This window comes from Erythranthe guttata, chromosome 14 (assembly GCF_056151865.1).
Source record: "Erythranthe guttata isolate IM_541 chromosome 14, IM_541, whole genome shotgun sequence".
NCBI lineage: Eukaryota > Viridiplantae > Streptophyta > Magnoliopsida > Lamiales > Phrymaceae > Erythranthe > Erythranthe guttata.
In genome coordinates, this window is record NC_142546.1 from 8055707 (window position 1) to 8076138 (window position 20432).

At 32.9% G+C, this 20432-nt stretch overlaps 2 protein-coding genes across 6 annotated transcripts; one reads left to right on the top strand and one right to left on the bottom strand.

The window, feature by feature from the left end:
- Positions 1-4235: 4235 nt before the first annotated feature.
- LOC148765092 (LOB domain-containing protein 39-like) lies at positions 4236-5227 on the top strand. The gene is made up of 2 exons (XM_088814188.1): positions 4236-4552; positions 4643-5227. Exons 1-2 carry the CDS (start codon positions 4369-4371, stop codon positions 5131-5133), a joined length of 675 nt encoding a protein of 224 aa, XP_088670314.1. The 5' UTR covers positions 4236-4368; the 3' UTR covers positions 5134-5227.
- A 3075-nt stretch (positions 5228-8302) lies between these two features.
- Positions 8303-10625, bottom strand: LOC105952118 (uncharacterized). 5 transcript variants are annotated; one of them, XM_088813767.1, is made up of 5 exons: positions 10456-10621; positions 10365-10397; positions 9410-10288; positions 8613-8652; positions 8303-8513 (listed from the first exon to the last, which is right to left on the bottom strand). In XM_088813767.1, the coding sequence occupies exon 3, from the start codon at positions 10225-10227 to the stop codon at positions 9418-9420; it is 810 nt and encodes a 269-aa protein (XP_088669893.1). In that variant the 5' UTR covers positions 10228-10288; positions 10365-10397; positions 10456-10621; the 3' UTR covers positions 8303-8513; positions 8613-8652; positions 9410-9417. The 5 variants fall into 5 exon arrangements, 4 of the variants coding, with proteins under 4 accessions (XP_088669893.1, XP_088669894.1, XP_012831088.2 ...); XM_088813768.1 differs by lacking the exon at positions 10365-10397 and having other exon boundaries at positions 9410-10260; positions 10398-10622; XR_016029731.1 differs by having other exon boundaries at positions 8613-8677; positions 9410-10625.
- Positions 10626-20432: the final 9807 nt, after the last annotated feature.

Genomic DNA, 20432 nt, shown 5'->3' on the forward strand with positions numbered 1-20432 from the left:
TGGATGTTGGACGAGAAAGATATACATGAGTTAATTGATACTGCCCACAACTTTGATGTATTGAGTTATCTAAAATTCAAAATGTAACTCATTAATGCATAATTTTGTCACACGACATCCAATCAAGCGGATTTAAGTTGGATTAGAAAGCTAACCCAAAGGATTACAGTTTTCGTGTTTCGAATTTTGCCAAAATCAAAATAGAAATATGTCAAAATCAAGTTCGAAGTCAAAACGACATTAGCAAAATTGAAACGACATTTAACATTTCAGATAAATGTATGTTATACTATACATGAGTGTTAAAAAATATTGAAAATTCATTTGAGCATTTCAATGATTTTTTTTAGCAAGAAGGACGTCGTGCTATTTAGTACACGAACTCTTACGATTTAACTTCACGATTCAATATTTACTAATAAAAATTTAGATGGATTATTTATGAATTACAATGTTTTATATTATATGTATTTGAGTGTTAAATTATTTATACTTTTTTTCTAGATAACCTAGCTCATGAACTAAAGGCTATCTAAAAGAATTTCACTAATTTATGAACCGATAAGCAAAATTGCAAAAAAAATAAAAATTCGTGTCATATTATTGAACGGTCCAAATAAATTTTAAATATTCGTGAACAATGAAAATAATTTTGTTTTAGTTTATCGAAAATTGTAATAATTATTTGACCTTCCTTTAGTTTAATTATACAACCAAGTTCTCGTAAAATCGTATAACTTTATTTTAACTAATCATATCTCGACGACAAATGAGAGTAGTTCACTATATCCAATGAGAGTAGTTCACTATTTAAAAGTGGATTGGTATGTTTAAATAGTGCAATTTGCGCAAGAATAATACATCCCTAGTAAATATAATTAATTAAATAACAAAAAGGTCATCTAATCTATCCATTATGAACAACACAAGACCTTGAAATAATCGTCACAATTACTTTAATATTTATTTACTTATTTTATTTTTATTTTCCGGTACCACCATTCTCCGCATATTCAAAGACCTTGTTCAATTTAAAATAATAATAATAATAATAAATATGTGATTTAATGTTAATCTACTTAATTATTTTTATAATCAAGATTAAAATCCATAATCTAGGCCACATTAAAAATTGCAATTTGTTGTAGCTCCCCTAGAGAGTGTAAAACATCACTTGTCTCTCTATTACTTGGAAGGCCATCAATCTTTGCAACAAATTAAGAGGTCAAAAGTACCCCCCACCCCCCACCCCCCAACAAATACTATCAAGTGGTCCACTCACACATAGTTGGAGATTAGAATACATTAATGTTAATGATAACTCCCAAAAAGTCTTAAAATTAATATTAACGAAGTAATTTTATATGCAATTGGCCAATTATATTACTAGTTGGTTTTAAATTACAATAAAGATAACATGCTTTTTTGGATCCCTTGGATAAGCTTAAGAGGTCTATGAGATATGAGATGTTACACTTACTGAAAAGTGTCGGGTGATTTCGCACCATAGATTTTATACAAGTAGTTAATCATCTATTAAACACATATACAGTGTGTGTTATTAATTATGTACAAATCAATGATCCAGAATCACCGATGTAGACTAAGAACCGATTTAAGAGGCCACGTACTCCATTTCGGATTATAATTTCGATGAATCTTGTAATGAATCCATTGTATAATAATGTATTATCTATATAGTACTACTATATATATTGATGGAGTTACAAAATTATTCATCATTAAATTTGGTCTTACGTTGCATGCAACATTTTTTATACATTTAATTTAATCTAATGTCTTTAAATTTGTCTGCAAGGAAAATGAGAATATAGTAATGATTAATTAATAAAATTAATTAGTGAGGGAGGGGTTTAATTAAAAGGATTAAGTGAAAAGATGAGTCATAAGTATCTTGCACTAAACCATAAAGACAAAGAATCTTACCTAAAACCTTCTCCTAAAATATAAGAAGGCCTTTACAATGTACTCAAAGGACAAATCATGAGTTATCAAATACTTTTTTATATCAAATTTATCGATACTATACCTGGTGAAATATTTAACGGAAATATGAAAATTTTATGTCGTTATTTATATAAGTATATATTAATATGAATGTGTATATTACGGCGTCGAGAAAACAAATCTTTTGTTAACTTGAATATTCACTTCTAGTATATATATATATATATATATATATATATATATATATATATATATATATATATATATATATATATATATATATATATATATATATATATATATATATATATATATATATATATATTATGTTAGCCTGAATTTGACATCAATCGCCCACTATACATGGCAGTTATGCGCATGTTATTACTGGATTTATAAATATACGCGCAAATATTAAGTTAACTCAACGGGATCCAACTTTTGTGCTTAGCGTTTTCTCATAAATTTTTAGATTGAATTTTACATCAATTACCTATATAGCACTATAAGATTAGATTATATGCATTTATAACTGGTAATGTTAATAATTAATTGATGTAGGATAACTGATAGCAGCGCATAAGGTCCTACATATTCACATAGGAACACTGTCAAAATTGAACTTGAAATTGACCTACTCACTTGACCTCGCCTACTTAGAGGGTGTTTGGCTAAGCTTATAAAATGTTAAAAGGAGCTTATAAGATGTTTTAGTGCTTATAAGCTCTTCCAAAGTGTTTGGTAATTTTTTAAAAGATGATCTTAATTTTTTTTTAAATAAGCTGTTGGAGACCAAATAAGATCTCTTTAAATAAGACCTTCACCCCACATTTTTATTTAAAATCTTATAATGAGTAAAAAAAGGAAATAAGTTCATTATCCAAACACTCTAAAAATTAATCATAAAAATAAGATGTAACAGCTTATCAGCTCTAAAAACATGTTATCAGACGTAAAAGCTTATCAGCTGTTTGAAATAAGTTTAGCCGAACATCCTCTTAGTCTATCTTTCGACAAAGTTTAGTATTTTGATCATATTATTCACATACGATCTCCAGTCAAAATGATCCGAAAGCCAACCGAAAGAGCTAAAACAAATTAGTAACCTTAGAAAGAGAATATATGCCATGTCGAAATTAATATCGAAAGAATAATATCTTGAAACATATATATATATACATATATTAATTAAAATGAAGAAAAAAGAATAAAAAAATAAAATTGAAAGGGGCATGTAAAGAATCCCAAAGGTGCAGGAAAACCAAAACCGGCCACAACCTTTCGCGGAGACACGGAGCCGCCCAACACCTTTGGAACCTGCCCACCAATAATATTTATTTTTATAATTAATAATATTATTATTAATTAACTCTCTCTCTCTCAAAAAAAATTCTTAAACAAAAATAAAAAACCAATAAGTCAATAACAATGGATGAAGGAGGTAATAATAAACCTAATTCATGATAGGGTTCATTTACTATTTTTTTAAATGATCATGTGATTTAATAAACATAGTTGCAAGGTTGTATATTTCGAATTTCATAAACATTATTAATTAACATGAATTAATTAATGAGTAAATTACGGCTACCCCTGGGGTAAAGTCAAGTTATGAAAAAAAATCCTACATGTTTGGGTAATTACAACCACCCCTTAACTATGAATCTTCGTATATCTTATGGTATCGGGTTCCACAGAATCTTGTAGATTATGTGGAATATTTTCTAATTTTGTTCTCATTTTGTGCAAAAAATGCAGTTTCTGATGTACCACAATCTGCTATTTACAAACCAAGAGACACGCCTTATGATCATCTTGTTTCAAAAGGTAAAACTCGAATAAGGTAAAATGAGTACAAACTATAAAATATTCCACATAATCTAAAATATTCCACTAAATTTGACACCGCAGTAATAAACTTATAAGAAGATTCATAATTCACATGTGGTTGTAAATTGTAATCACCAAAACAAGTTTTTTCGTAATATGACCTTAGTTCCTGGTGGTCATAATTTAGCCGTCATGAAAATAAAAATAATAATTAATTAATTATTATACTTGTGTTAGTGGTTAGTTACTTCAGTCTAATCAAACTTAGCAAAATAAAAATTTTATTTTCGCCACATCACATCATCATTGTTTATTTTTCCCTTACATAAAAAAATAAAATAAAAAAATAAAAAAATGATTATATTTCCAATAACCTTTCTCCTCCCCTTCTATAAATTCTCCATCCTCTTCAACCTCACCTATAACTCTCTCTCTCTCTCTCTCTCTCTCTCTCTCTCTCTCTCTCTCTCTCTCTCTCTCATCACTAACATCATTTTCATAATACTGCATATATAAAAATATCATCGTTCTTGAAGAATATAAATAAAAAAATAAACAAAAAAAAAAAGAATGAGCTGCAACGGGTGTAGAATACTACGTAAAGGGTGTAATGAAAACTGCATTCTGAGACAAAGTATAGAAGCAATTGAAAACCCTCTTTCTCAATCAAACGCCACCGTTTTCGTCGCCAAGTTTTTCGGCCGCGCCGGCCTCATCTCCTTCCTCTCTTCCGTCCCTCTTTCCCAACGACCCGGTATGTATATATACATACACATATACATACATGATACATATATATATAAATAATAACTAACAACTGTTTCTTGATTTTCTATGCATGCAGCTCTTTTTCAGTCTCTACTGTTTGAAGCGTGCGGGAGGACAGTCAACCCGGTCAACGGTGCCGTGGGTTTACTCTCCACGGGTAATTGGCACGTGTGCCAATCGGCGGTTCAGACGGTTCTCCGCGGCGGGGTTCCCCTCCCCCTGCCGGAATTTTCCGGGTTGGCCGCCGGCAATCAGTCGCCGGAAGCTAATAATTACAACAGCGGTAGTATTACTACTGACTTGTACGGCGGGTCGTCGGGGCTGAAGAGGAAAGAGTTTGACACCGGGCTGGATCTTGGATTGACGGCGGCGGTTTTGCCGGCGAGAATGACTGGCGGCGGGAGGATGAAGCGGCGCGTGGAGAAGAGAAGACCCGCTTCGCCGGAGGATGGGTCTGATACAACGACGTTGGAGAGTGGGTTTGTGTGTGGTGGAGATTTATTACAGCAGAACTACCGCCGCCGCCATGGACACCATGAAACCAAGCTTCTGCACTTGTTCTTTTAATAAGGGTTTTTCTTTTTCTTTTTTTTTCTCTTTTTTATATTTAGTACTAATATTTTAGAGCGGCTTAATATATTTCGAATTTTTTTTCATTTTATTTAATTATTATTTAATTATGTATTTATATATATAATTAATTAGGTTCAAATAATAAAATTAGTATATACATCCAAAATGGTTGGCATATGCAAAAGGCTATATGTCATGTGCACTCATATGAACATTTAGATATTTATATGATCGTCACCTTTTCCTCTACAACGTAACTCATAAACCACTTCAAATATATATATATATATATATAAGTTAGCTCCATATGTGCCAAAATATTTGTCGTTTTAAAGTGTTGCAGACCTACTAATTAAGAAAATTAATAAGTATATACGTTGATTATAGGAAAAATATACAAGTGATTAAAATACCATTTACCATTAATTAATTATTTCTCCACTAATTAAATTAATTAAGATTTAAGAGTGATAAGGATAAATTGAGAAAGTGCAATTTAACATAGAATTGCCTTTTCATGCATGTTTTCTCATAATTATATTAACTGAAAAGTTAAATGTCGTTCAATTTCATTAATATTATTTTGACTTCGAATCTGATTTTAATATATTTTTATTTGATTTAGCAAAATTTGTAACACAAAAACTGCAATCCTTTGGGTTAGCTTTCTAATCCAACTTAAATAAGCTAAATTGGATGCCGTGCGATAAAGTTATGCAGGAATGAGTCACATTTTGAATTTTAAATAACTCAACGTACACATCAAAGTTGTGGGCAGTGTTGATTGATTAATTTATATCTTTCTCATATTACAACCAATTTTAGTGATTCACGTTGAATTAGAAAGTTAGCAAAAAAAAAATCAAATTCTATGTTTCGAAGTTTGCAAAATTTGAGGTAAAAAATGACTAAAATCACGTTTGAAATCGAAACAGTATTATTATAGCTCGAACGGCTGCATTTATCATATCCCTTAAATTAATCGAGTTACACCTAATTTATGAGTTGAAAAGTTAAACCCAAAAGAAGATAATGATTACAATACTAATTAACCAGATAAAATTAAAGTAGGGGTATAAAAAGATTTGTTGCGTTGACTTTTTAGGGACAAAAAAAAATAGCAAAAGAATCCAATACAAAAAACATTCCCTAGGGCTAGGGGTAAGGGTATATGATTTACTTGACTTTTGAGATAGTCAAAGAGCCAACTATTAATTTGTACAACTTGCACTAATAATTTTGAAACTCCAACTTCATATATGTTCTAAATTTGATCTACATGCAAGGGCAATAATTTTCAAATATTATTTTCAAAATCTTTTGTATTATTTACTATATTATTTATTCAACAAGTCTTGCCGATTAAAATATTTTCTTGATGGTAATTTCGAAGTACATATATATAGTTGAAATTAGAGAGTCGATCGAAAATGCTGTGAATCACTGAACACGAGTTCTACGTTGACCGAATGGAGAATATATGTCCGTCCGACCTACAATACGGTGACTTGTAACTTGTAAGAAATGAGAAATGTCGAGAAGTTGTATTGCGAGTTGCGAATGCCGACTTGTCAAAATAATTAATTGCTCAAAAGGGCTTACGGTTTCTCCAAAAAGTAACCCACGATAACTTCTTTTATGGAGTATATATAAATAAATAAAATAAAGATTAATTAAGAGGTGACGTCAAATAAAATATTGGATAATTGTCCCTAAAATAAGGGTCCATTATGATGCAAATCCAACTGCTTTTAGTCGCTGCATATGGGCTTCTTCTCATTGGGCCCCACACATACACCAAACTCGCCGACGTCACTAATTTAGGTCATGTATTTTTATTTATTATTATTTTTTCCTCATTTCACTTTTATCATAATCGTCATTATTTTATTTAATTAAAATATATTAATTATATGGGCAAACTACGATCTGTGTTATGATCAAATTATGAAAACCTCCCTCTTATTTGGGTAATTAAAGTCACCTCTCAACTATTGATTATCTTACGAAAAGAATCATCTACAGATAAATTTCGGAATGTTAATTCGGTAAAATCAAACCAAAATTTCGATACGCCAACATTTTATACTGTGTATCGAACTAAATATACAATTTGGTTCGGTAAATAACCAAATTACATAAATTTTATGTAAAATTATTTAAAAGGAGAAGGGTGACTGTAATTACCCAAACAAGAGAAGTTTTTTGTAATTTGGCAATACCTCATGGGTGGCCGTAATTTGCCCTAATTATGTGGATCAAGAATCAACTTTTAGTATTTTATTTTAATAATTTAGAATTGTAAGATCAAGAAGTGCAGCTGGGTTGACTAGAAAGAACTACAAGCTAGGCTCGTTCATGTTAATATCAATGTTCGTTTCCATTTCATTTTTATTATTTACTAGAAACGAATTCGTGTTTGTTAAGTTTTTCAGAAATAATTTTAAAAGTTTATCTCTCATCCAGATATGATTTCATTGCTAAAACGATCTCAAACAAACAGTAGCTACCCAAAATTGGATTAACTATAAATTGCTTACATGAAATGGATTAATTAGAAACATTGCATATATACATAGGTTTTACCCATTAATTAGTGAGGGAAAAGAAAGAAAAAAAGACCCATTTTCCTTTAATAATGGATACCTAGAGAACACAACTGAGGAAACCCGATTCTTCTAACAAATATGCCGAACGAGGAGCCAAAATAATCTTTTAATCATCTACTCAGCTACAAAATTTACTTAAAACTGCTGCCTCGGTGAGAGGTCTCCGGAAGGTGTTTGTTGTATTATATGCGTTCTCAGGCTGGTGTCTTTAACCTGTCTCAGATTTTCGATATGAGAGATAGGTCTAGAGAGAGGGATATCGAAAATCTGAAACAGGTTAAAGACACCAGCCTGAGAACGCATATAATACAACAAACACCTTTCGGAAATTTTTATCTGTCCATTGTTCGATTAAAGTTCATTTTTTGGCCGTTATTTTCAAAAGTTCCTTCACTAAAGAATTCACTTCTAAATTACTTTTAGAAATCGAATCATATCGAAGAGAGAAACTTTAGAAGTCTTACGAAAAGCTAAATAAAGACAAATTCGTTTTCGAGAAAAAATAAAAGCGAAACGAGACTCTGAATCTGACTGATTTTAATTTTCCAGAAAAATAAAAAAAATAAAAATATTTCTGCTTACTAAATTGCCAGTGTTTTGAGTTTAGTAGTGAGTCATACGATCGCAGAAAATAACTAAACTTTAAGTCATAAGATTGAACCATCGAGTTCTATTTACGCATTTCTACGAATATATATTAAGAGAAGAAACATTCAAGAGAGAATCCACGAACGAGGTCCCGTCAGTTTGTTAACTCAAACAATACTGCAAAAAAAAGAGAAAAAAAAGCAGCAAACAATTAGCTCAAATGATTTGCACATACGAAACCAATTTGTACTAACGACGAAACACATAAAATTTTACCTTAATAAAACGGATTTCCTTTGGATCTGCACTATCTGTTCTGCAGCACATCAACAAATACGGCTCTATTAAAATTTAAAAATTGAATGAGAAAATTCAATACGTTAGTTCACAAGATAGTTTATGAGCTAAAAGAGTATTTAAAATTGTAGTAGAAAACATTGAGCATTAATCTAACGAGAAAATAAATAAGCAGTAGTAACCAAAAATAAATACTCGTAAATTCGGCTTAATTGAATTCTGAGTTCTAATAACCAATTATACGCTTCAATATATTTTTTTTTACACTCAGTCGTTTACAGTACTAGCATGCATATACCTTCCCCATAAAGATAAATGAAAATGACAAGTGATTCTTATGATTATCACAATATATACATATATATATACACACAATTTCACATAATGATGATTTGTCGAAATCATTATACGGTAAGCAATTAGAATCCAATTACAAGAAATTCAAATTACTAATCTACCGAAAACAGATTCTGAGTCGAACATCAATCATAGGATAAGTTACCATAACTAAAATCAACTATATGCAATCACACACGCACGATTTTTAATTTTTTTAATTTTTTAAAAAATAATAGAGAAATGGAGCTGAGTCGCATAACTTTCATCAACAATTTTGAATTAACTTATTTAAAATTCTTGATTAGCATCTAATCAGATTACAATAATATTGGTGAGTCAATACTCATGGAATGGATTGTCGAACATCAATCATAGGATAAATACGCAGCAGAAATACGAAATACGAAATACGAAACAAACTAGGGAAAAAAACTTACAGAGATGTTCATGAAAGTTTGAGAAAATCCTCTAAAGCTACGAGAAAGCTGTTGCAGCCACCTAGATGGGCATTTTCGTCCAAGCTGAGACGGGAATCGTTGTAGAACCAGAATATAGCCCGCATCCTTGGTCGAATTTCATGAAGCGGGCCAATGATCATATCTCGCAGCATGTCCCGATTTGTAGGGAGCAGGCCAATGGGAGGATGGGCATTAACAGAATAAGAAGTAGCGAGTTGAAAATTTTGAAAGGTTGGAGGATTGGGAAATGGATGACCTGGGTTGAGCTTGACAACAGTTTGGTACTGGACTTTCCCAGATTCAGCGAAACGACTATTGTAGAGTCGCGCATTCATTGCGTTATAGTGGGCAGATAGACCTTGAACATCTTGCCGGAGAAGAAGAACCTCTTGCCTCAGATTTTGAAGGTCGTTTTGGATGTCTCGCTTATGGCTTTGGAAACCTTGCTCGAGGTTTTTCTGGCCAACAGATATCTGTTTCTCTAGATCTTTCTGGCCAGCAGAGATCTGTTGGGTGATCTTATCGGTTAGTTTCTGCATAACATTTGCAATGTTATCGTTAGTCAGCATGCCTGATGATGATCCGACAACCTTGAAATGGCGGACGATCGAATCGCCGTATGCAGAGAGGTCCATCGATGCACCGTTGCTCATCGCTTGAGCGGCGTGGATCTGAATCATCCGATGAGTCTCTTTAGCCACGTTAGCAGAGGTCGGAATCCCGCTAATTGCAGGCAACGAATCCACACCGATAGGTAATTCAAAACGCGCAGTTGACGTAAATTGATTATCCGCCATAGAAATTAGGAGGAGGTGAGAGGAGAAGAGGCGGCGGCGGCGTGAGAGGAGGAGAAGAGGAGGAGGCGGCGGCGGCGTGAGAGGAGGAGAAGAGGAGGAGACGGCGGCGGCGTGAGAGGAGGAGAAGAGGAGGCGGCGGCGGCGGCGTGAGAGGAGGAGAAGAGGAGGAGGCGGCGGCGTGAGAGGAGGAGAAGAGGAGGCGGCGGCGTGAGAGGAGGAGAAGAGGAGGCGGCGGCGTGAGAGGAGGAGAAGAGGAGGAGGTGGCGGCGGCGTGAGAGGAGGTGGCGGCCGCGTGAGAGGAGGAGGAGGAGTGGTTTCAACAAATCAATTTTAGGGTTTTGAGAGAAAAATCAAAGTTGCGGAAATGACACGTCACACTCCCATTTCTTATTAATCAGGCCGAAACTTGCAGATTTTGGGAAATACTATTTTCCACCCCAAATTAATCGTAATACCCAGTTCTACCCGTTAAATCCTACGCTCTTGTAATACTCACTTTATACAAATTATCCCATAAAAAAAAAAAAAAGGAAAACTTTATACAAATTAGGGCAATTTACGGTCACCCCTAAGGTATGCTCAAATTACGAAACAACCCCACTTGTTTGGGTTATTACACGCACCCCCTCTTTTTAAATATTTTTTTACGTAAAATTTATGTAATTCAGTTATTTACCAAACCAAATCGTATATTCAGCTTGCTAAACGGTATGAAATCTTGGCATACTGAAATTTCGGTTCGGTTTTAGCGATTTAACATCCCTAAATTTGCCTCTATAGAGGGTTTTTTCGTGAGATAACACATACATGAAGGGTGACTGTAATTACACAAATAGGAGGGGGATTTCGTAATTTGACCATAACTCAGGGGTGGCCGTAATTTTCCCTTAAAATTAATGTACACCACAACTTAGAAGAAATTCATGTTTATAATTAATGAGTTAAAACCTATGTAGCACATACAAATATAGGGGTGCATTCATAATTTCTACATAAATATTATAATGTTTAATATCATTCAACAAATTACATACGGGGCATATAAATTTATTTTAGTATGGAATTAGCATCTACAAAAATATTAAAACATCACTAGGAGTGAAAAGGAGGCATGATACTTCTGCAATTATGAAACCAAGCTTCTGCAGTTGTTCTTTTAATAAGAGTTTTTGTTTTATCTTTTTCTTATTCTCATCTTTTTATATTCAGCACTAATATTTTAGAGCGGCTTAATATATTTCGAATTTTTTGTTCCTTTTATTTAATTATTTAATTATATATTTATATATATAATTAATTAGGTTCAAATAATAAAATTAGTATATACATCCGAAATGGTTGGCATATTCAGAAGGCTATGTCATTACACTCATGAACTAAAGGTTTTGGATATTTATATGGTCGTCACCTTTTCCTCTACAACTCATAAACCACTTCAATTTGAAATATATATATATATATATATATATATATATATATATATATATATATATATATATATATATATATATATATATATATATATATATATATATATATATCAATGCACATTAGTTAGCTCTTTATGTGCCAAAATATTTGTCGTTATAAAGTGCTGCACGCGTACTAATTAAGAAAATTAATAAGTACATACGTTAATTATAGGAGAAAAAAAAATATAAGTGATTAAAATACCATTTACCATTAATTATTCCTTAGATAATTAAATTAATTAAGAGTGATAAGGATAAATTGAGAAATGTGCAATTAAAAGTAGAATTGCACTTTCAGTTTTTCTCATAATTAAATCAACAGAAATATTAAATGTCGTTTCAATTTTGTTGATTTCATTTTGATTTCAAATTTGATTTTGTCATATTTCTAATTTGATTTTGGCGAAATTTGAAACATGAAAATTGTAGTCCTATGAGTTAGCTTTCAAATTCAACTTAAACCAGCTAGATTGGATGCCGTGCCATAAAATTATGCATGAATGACTTAAATTTCAATTTTAGATAACTTTGTGCATCAAAATTGTGGGCAATGTTTATCGATTAATGTATATCTTTCTCACACAATACCCAATTTTGGTGATTCACGTAGAATTAAAAATCTAACTAAAAAATACTACAAGTTCTACGTTCCCACTTTTGCAAAATTAAGAGTAAAAAATGACTAAAATCACGTTTGAAGTTGAAACAGTACTATTAAAACTCGAACAATCGCATTTATCACGCCCCTTAAATTAATCGACACCTAATTTATGAGTTCAAAAGTTAAAAGTTAAAACCCAAAAGAAGATAATGATTATAATACTAATTAACCAGATAAAACTAAAACTAAAGTAGGGGTATAAAAAGATTTGTTGCGTTGACTTTTTAGGGACAAAAAGAAATAGCAAAAGAATCCAATTAGGGGTGGAAATTGAAACGAAATTTCCGAATTCCGCCAATTCCGATCCGAAAATATTTGAATTTGGAACACTTTTTTTTCATTTCGATTTCCGATATTCCGACTTTCGATTTTTTCGGTTATTTTTTGAACGGAATTGGAATTACATATAAAATTAATGGAAATTCCGATTTCCGATCTGATTTTATTTCCGAAATATAAATTGTTTTTTTTTTATTCTTGTTTTGAAAGAACTATGTTTGCTTTGATAAACTGATTATGTTGTTTTTACAAGTGTTTGCATTTCCTCTTGGCTCTTATTGACCTTTGTTTTAGATTCTTGCCTTTTGCCGGAAAATTAAGAAAATATTAGAAGAAAAAAATGCTAAAAATTACCATTATTTCCAATTTTGGAACAAAAAATTAAGAACTAATGCAATTTTCGAAAATTCCTAAATTCCGTCAATTCCGAGGTATTCCGAAATTGAAATGAATTTTGAAATTCCGATTTTTTGGAATGGAAATTGGAACATATTTCTAACTTCCGAAAAAAATTTAAAATTTTCCGAAAAAGACATTTCCGATCCATTCCGTCTGATTCATACCCGTAAATCCAATAGAAAAAACATTCCCTAGGGCTAGGGGTAAGTCTACATGATTTACTTGACTTTTGAGATAGTCAAAGAGCCAACTATTAATTTGTACATGTTGCACTATTAATTTTTTAAACTCCAACTTAATTTATATATATGTTCTAAATTTGATTCACATGCAAGATAAGTCGTTTTCAATTATATTTTCAAAAGCTTTTGAATTATTTACTATATTATTTGTTCAACATGTCATGCCAATTACTTCGAGTTAGAGAGTCGATCGAAAGTGCGATGAATCACTGCACACGAGCTCTACGTTGACCTACGTTGACCGAATGGAGAATATATGTTCGCCCGACCTACAATACGATGACGTTCAAGAAATGAGAAATGTCAAAAAGTTGTATTGCGTTGCGAGTTGAGAATGTCGACGTGTCAAAATAATTAATTGCACTAAAGGGCCTACGGTTTCCTCCAAAAAGTAACCCACGATAACTTCTTTTTATATATTAATAAATAAAATAAAGATTAATTAAGAGGTGACGTCAAATAAAATATTGGATAATTGTCCCTAAAATAAGGGTCCATTATGATGCAAATACAACTGCTTTTAGTCGTTGCATATGGGCTTCTTCTCACTGGCCCCACACATACACCACAATCGCTAATTTGTTTTTGAGTAAATTCAAGTCCATTATAAGGGGAAGTTGGGGAGGGGAGACTCAAACTCTAGACCTTTACCCAATTGCTAAAAGTTAGGTACCAACTCTCCTAATGAGTGTTGGTACGTACGTCACTAATTCAGGTCATGTATTTCTATTTTTTCTTCATTTCACTTTTATCATCGTCGTCATTATTTTATTTAATTAAAATATATTAATAATATGGGCAAATTACAGCAATCTCTCTAAATTATGGTCAAATTACGAAAACCTCCCTCTTATTTCAGTAATTACAGTCACCCTTTCAACTATGTATTATCTTACAAAAAGACCCCTCCAGAGATAAATTTAGGGATGTTAATTCGGTAAAACCGAACTGAAATTTCGGCACGCCAACATTTTATACCGTTTACCGAACTAAATAAAGATTTGGTTCGATAAATAACCGAATTACATTTTTTTTATGTAAAAATAGTTAAAGGAAGAAGGGTAACTGTAATTACCCAAACAAGAAGGATTTTTTCATAATTTTGCCATACCTCAGGGGATTGGTAATTTGCCCTAATTATACTGATCAAGAGTCAACTTTTAGTATTTTCTTTTAATAATTTAGAATTATAACATCAATGAAGTGCAGCTGGATGACTAGAAAGAATTACAAGCTAGGCTCTTTCAAGTTAATATCAATGTTCGTTTCCGTTTCATTTTAATTATTTACGGAAACGAATTCGTGTTTGTTAAGTTTTTCAAAAATAATTTTCGCAATAGTTTCAAAAATTTCTCTCTCATCCAGATATGATTTGACTGCTAAAACAATTTCAAACAAACAGTAGCTAGCCAAAATTGGATTAACTATAAATTGCTTACATAAAAAATTAGAAAGATTGCATATATATATATATACATTGCTTTTACCATTAACTAGTATTTTGCCCCGTGCGTTGCCCGGGGGAATACCGAAAAATGTAATATAAACAAAATTAATAAATGTCTATGAAATATACGATAGCAAAATAATTGAACAACAAAAATGTAAAACTCCACTAATTGCAATCATAATTAGTGTATCTATTTTAACAATAAAATTTTACACATATACGTTTGCCTATTGTGAAAATAAAATTGACTTACTATTTTTTGTGGCTTTACGTTTTCAAATACATACGTTGATCCTATAATAAAATTGTCAGTAAACAATATCCCAAGAATAAAAAAATCTAAGATTAATCATAAACAAATAAGAAAATATGATAATAAAAAATCTAACTTAAGATATATAATTGGTCCAATTCACTGTGTTAATTTATAAAAATAATTTGTCCCAACTCCTAAGTCGTTCATCCAAAAGCAGAGGAAATTGAACACTAACACTCCTTTAATATCTCTAAATTGTCTAGTCTAAACAATTTTTAAATTGTCCAATTAAAAGTTAGAGAGAAAAGTATACTATTGTATCATTAGTTAATCATAAGCAGGAAAAGAAATTTCAAAAATCATAAAAAAATATCTAATCCTTCTTCTTTTTTTGTTTTTTACGGTAAATGGCAGTTTTCAGTGTAATTTCAACTCCAAGTGTGACGAATAAAATTAAATAAGCTCGAATGGGTGGACAAAATAGTAAAAAGGTAAATTAATTTATCCTTAAAAAAAAAAGATGGTTCTTTTTTATGTATGAAGGATAAGATTTAATTGTTCATCAAACAACAAAATTCCAAAAAGAAGTAATTTAAGATGGTTCCTTTTTGAGTTCGAACTTAAGATGCATTTTGATTAAAAATCTTATATCGAGAAGACTCTCACGAAACGAACTCAGAAATTTATCGATTGAAACGGAGATAAAACAACAATACAAAAAGATCATTAGAACTTATAATAAATAATTGAACTTCATTGTTGGACGCATGCAGACAGTTACTATACAGATTCTTCCACTTCAGTACATATTATAGAAACATATATATGCCTGATGGTAACTACACTTCCGAAAAATAAGCTATTAAGAATCGATGTCACAATAAAGAGTCAACTTCGTATCTAGCCGATAACGGTACGATATAACATTTGTTACGTACATGTAAAAAGTGTATAATAATTGCAACTTTCATACCATGATCAACATGGACAATAACAATATATTTGCAATATTATGTTTGTAGTCCATAATTAATTCTGCTGTGAACTTCATCTAGGCAAATCAAACAAAATAAAAGAATAGCTATTCAATAAATTGTACAATACTAGTATTCAATTTAGAGGTAATTGCCATATGAAATGAAGATACTCTGAGCATTAATTTGAGATGAAAATAGGTAAATTAAAGATTCTTAAATAGTTTATAGAAACTCTAAACCTTGAACCTGGAACCGGAACTGGAACTGGAACAACAAATTAAAGGAAAAAAGAAACCAAACACAAATTTCTCAATTTGCTCCAGAGATTGTTTTCCAACTGCAACATCAAACAAGAAAATAAATAAGCAGTAGTAACCAAAAATAAATACTCGTAAATTCGGCTTAATTGAATTCTGAGTTCTAATAACCAATTATACGCTTCAATATATTTTTTTTACACTCAGTCGTTTACAGTACTAGCATGCATATACCTTCCCCATAAAGATAAATGAAAATGACAAGTGATTCTTATGATTATCACAATATATACATATATATATATATACACACAATTTCACATAATGATGATTTGTCGAAATCATTATACGGTAACCAATTAGAATCCAATTACAAGAAATTCAAATTACTAATCTACCGAAAACACATTCTGAGTCGAACATCAATCATAGGATAAGTTACCATAACTAAAATCAACTATATGCAATCACACACGCACGATTTGTTTTTTTTTTTTTTTTCAACAAATAATAGAGAAATGGAGCTGAGTCGCATAACTTTCATCAACAATCCAGAATTAACATATTTAAAATTCTTGATTAGCATCTAATCAAATTACAATAATATTGGTGATTAATTAAGGTCAATATTCATGGAATCGATTGTCGAACATCAATCATAGAATAAATTAACATATGCATACAAAATCCTTCATAGCATCTAATATAAACAAACAAACTGATTTCGACATTAATTTTTGAGCACATCAACCATTAAAACCATACACCAACAACAGCAGAAATACGCAGAAATACGAAATACGAAATACGAAACAAACTCGAGAAAGAAAAAAAAAAGAGAGAGTATACTTACAGATGTTCACGAAAGTTTGAGAAATTCCTCCAAAGCTACGAGAAATCTGTTGCAGGCAGCTAGATCGGCATCTTCATCCAACGCGAGCCGCAAATCGTTGTAGAACCAGTATATCGCACGCAACCTCGGTCGAATTACATAAAGTTGACCAATAATCATCTGTCGCAGCACGTCCCGAGTTGATGAGAGCAGACCAACCGGTGGCTGGGCACTAACATCGTAATAACTAGCGAGTTGAAAATTTGGAAAGGTAGGCGGATTGGGAAATGGATGACCGGCCGTGTGCTTGACAACGGTTTCGTACTGGACTTTTCCGGACTTTTCCAGACTCGGCAAAACGGCTGTTGTAGAGCCGGGTGTTGCTTGCGCTAAGGCGGGCGGCAAGGCCTTAAACGTCTTGCCTGAGAAGGTGAACCTCTCGCCTGAGATTTTGCAACTCTTTTTGAACGTCTGGATTTTGCTCTGGATTATTTTTGTGGCCTGCAGATATTTGTTGTGTTATGTTTTCGGTTAGGTTGTGGATAACTTGTGCAATGCTATCTGTAGTGAGCATGCCTGAACTTGCTCCGACAACCTTGAAATGGCGAACAATCGAATCGCCGTATGCGGAGGGATCCATTGATGTACCGTTGCTCATCATTATTAACACTTATCTCCAACCTCTTCTACAGATATTTCAGCTTATAATATCTTTTATTATTCCTTAGATTGTAGAGATTAGTTGTTATGTTAGTCTAAATAAATCCCTCGAAGATAGGAGATTTATAGCTTGATTGTTTAGGGTTTGTTATTTCTCCTCTGTATATATTCTTGTACACAGATGGTTAATAGCATGTTTTTCAATAATCCTTTGTAATCTCTTCTATATGGTACAAAGCCTTTCTCACTCTCACGAGTAATATCTATTTCTACCCACCACTCACCCATGGCTACCACAACTCCTGCAACTAATACCATTCAATTGGTTCAATTTAATCCGGCTTCCCAACTGCCTTTGAAACTCACAGGAGCTTAACTTTTCCAATTGGAAGGCTCAAGTCTCCTCGCTCATGTACGGATGATAAGTGTTCGTTTTGCACGATTTTTGCTTATCAAATCTTCGAGTTTTGGTCTTCGTTCGTCCGAGTTTCGGCTTTATTTGTATATATTATTGTGTTTCTTGTTTTATTTATATTTTTAGGTTTTGTTAGCTATTTTTGCCGATTCGAAACGATTTTGGAAGCGAAGCCGAGAATCAAACCAAACATGTGCAAAATTGCATTCAAGTGGGCGATGGCAGCGTTCGGTATTTCCTGCATAACTTCTTCATACGACCTCCGTTTGCAATGATTCAAGTGGATTTAGAAAGCCAACTTCAAGGTCTACAACTTTTGTGAAATGCAAAATTGTCAAATTCGGGCTAAACAAGGGTCAAAACAGAATTTGAAGTTATTGCAGCGACCATATCGCGATATTACCTTCCATATCGCGATATGGGGGAGATTCGAAACAGAGAGCTTGCATTTTTGCCATATCGCGCGATATGCCATCCTGTATCGCGATATGGGGAGAAACGAAACAGAGAGCTTGCATTTTTGCCATATCGCGCGATACTGTCACCCATATCGCGATATGGGCCTTGGGATGCGTAAAAAAATATCTAAGGCAAAGCTTGCTATAAATAGAACAAGCCTCACTCTTCAAAAGAGGGACTTCTTCGAGAACTTCTTAGACCGACTCTTCGACTTCTTCTTCGGTTTTCTCTTCGGTTCTCGCCAGTTCTTCGCGGGAAGCTTCGACGAGGGTTTCGACTCGGGTTTTTCATAAGCTTTTTCTTTACGTTTAGTTTATGATTTCTCGTGTTCTTCATTTTGATGCTATGTTTGTAATGAACTAAGCATTTTCTTTTAGGGAAATGAAACCTTGTATATATTGATTTTGATTTCCAGATCTGTGATCTATTTGTCGTTCTTTGATTCTGTTTATGTTTTCCTGTATTAAATGCTTTCGATTGTTTGGCCAACAGTTGAATTGATTGTAAATGGGAATGAACTCGAGAGAGGATTTCTCGTTTGATTTTAGGAAAACATAGCTCGGGTTGTGGAAACGGAGACGTGATGCACCTCGGGTAGCCCTTAAGGACTTGACCTAAATGCTCTCTTAATATCAGGTTCTGAACGGAGACGTCGGACCTGTGGGTAGACTCTAACTACACTGGAGACGGGGGTTAGAGTATTTTAGTGTCTGGGTTAGCGAACATAGAATCGGCATTAGATTCGGATTTGTAGATCTTTATCGATAGTACACTGGTGGATTTTACCCTAGAAGCCATCACACGTCGGAATTCCTCGCTTTTACTGGCGGACCGTTGTTTTTATTTATTGTTTATTTTTAGTTTTATTTATCCCATCCATTTTCGTTCGTCTAGATAAAGTTTAGGATAGTATAATTGCGGTACTTGGTAGATTTAGGAACTTAATTCCCTGTGGATCGATATCTGGAATTCACTGTTCTACAAAACGCGATACTGTACACTTGCGGTTATTCATACGTAGGTTTTACGCGTATCAAGTTTTTGGCGGCGTTGCCGGGGAACTAGTTAATCTTGAATTTACTAATATCGTTACCAACTATCCTTACTTTACTCTAGACATTTTTTTTTCTTTTGATTTTTTTCATTTGTTTTTGCAGATTCGTATACATTGATGGCCTCAATTTTTGATCTCTCTCTTGGCGAGATTCAATCCAGAGCTGATTACATTCAACAAGAGTTGGAGGATATTGAAAGACATCGAAGGGTGAATCCAGAAAATGGAATTGCACAGACAAATGAGCACTTGTGCTATTTACAAGACGAACTCCTCTTTCTGGCAAATATTTTTGAAAATTTTCAGAGATGTCACATTCATAAACCAGATCTGACCATCCTTTATCAAGACAACGAGGTATTTACAGATTTTCGTATGAACGATGAGGTTGAGCACCTTGAGGGAATTATTCATCCCAGTTCTGTAGATACTTTTGCGTGTGATGAGAGTGAGATGAAGATGATGGTAGAGGAACTTGACGAACAAAATCCTATCCACATTGTAACTCCGGATTTGATTGTGACCGAGGAGATGAGTATCAAATTCGAGGTAGAGCTTACTCCAAAGCTCGAATATCTTGTATACGAGTTTGAGAGATCGGTAGGCAAGCAACCCATTCTAGTCTCCTACCGAATGATTTCCAAAGCAAACGAGAAGTTCCATGGGATGGGATGGGCACTACGTGATTGCAATCTAGTCCATGATATGATTGCAAAGTATGTATCAAGACTGACAGATGGATGCGCAATCTACAAGGTTTTGGATTGGACATAATCCGTCCAAAACGTGTCG

Excerpts from the sequence above, each read along its gene's own strand:
- LOC148765092 (XM_088814188.1), top strand. The coding sequence starts at position 4,369 with ATGAGCTGCAACGGGTGTAGAATACTACGTAAAGGGTGTAATGAAAAC. Across the intron at positions 4,553-4,642 it reads CCCTCTTTCCCAACGACCCG|CTCTTTTTCAGTCTCTACTG; the intron begins GTATGTATATAT and ends CTATGCATGCAG.
- LOC105952118 (XM_012975634.2), bottom strand. The coding sequence starts at position 10,227 with ATGGCGGATAATCAATTTACGTCAACTGCGCGTTTTGAATTACCTATC.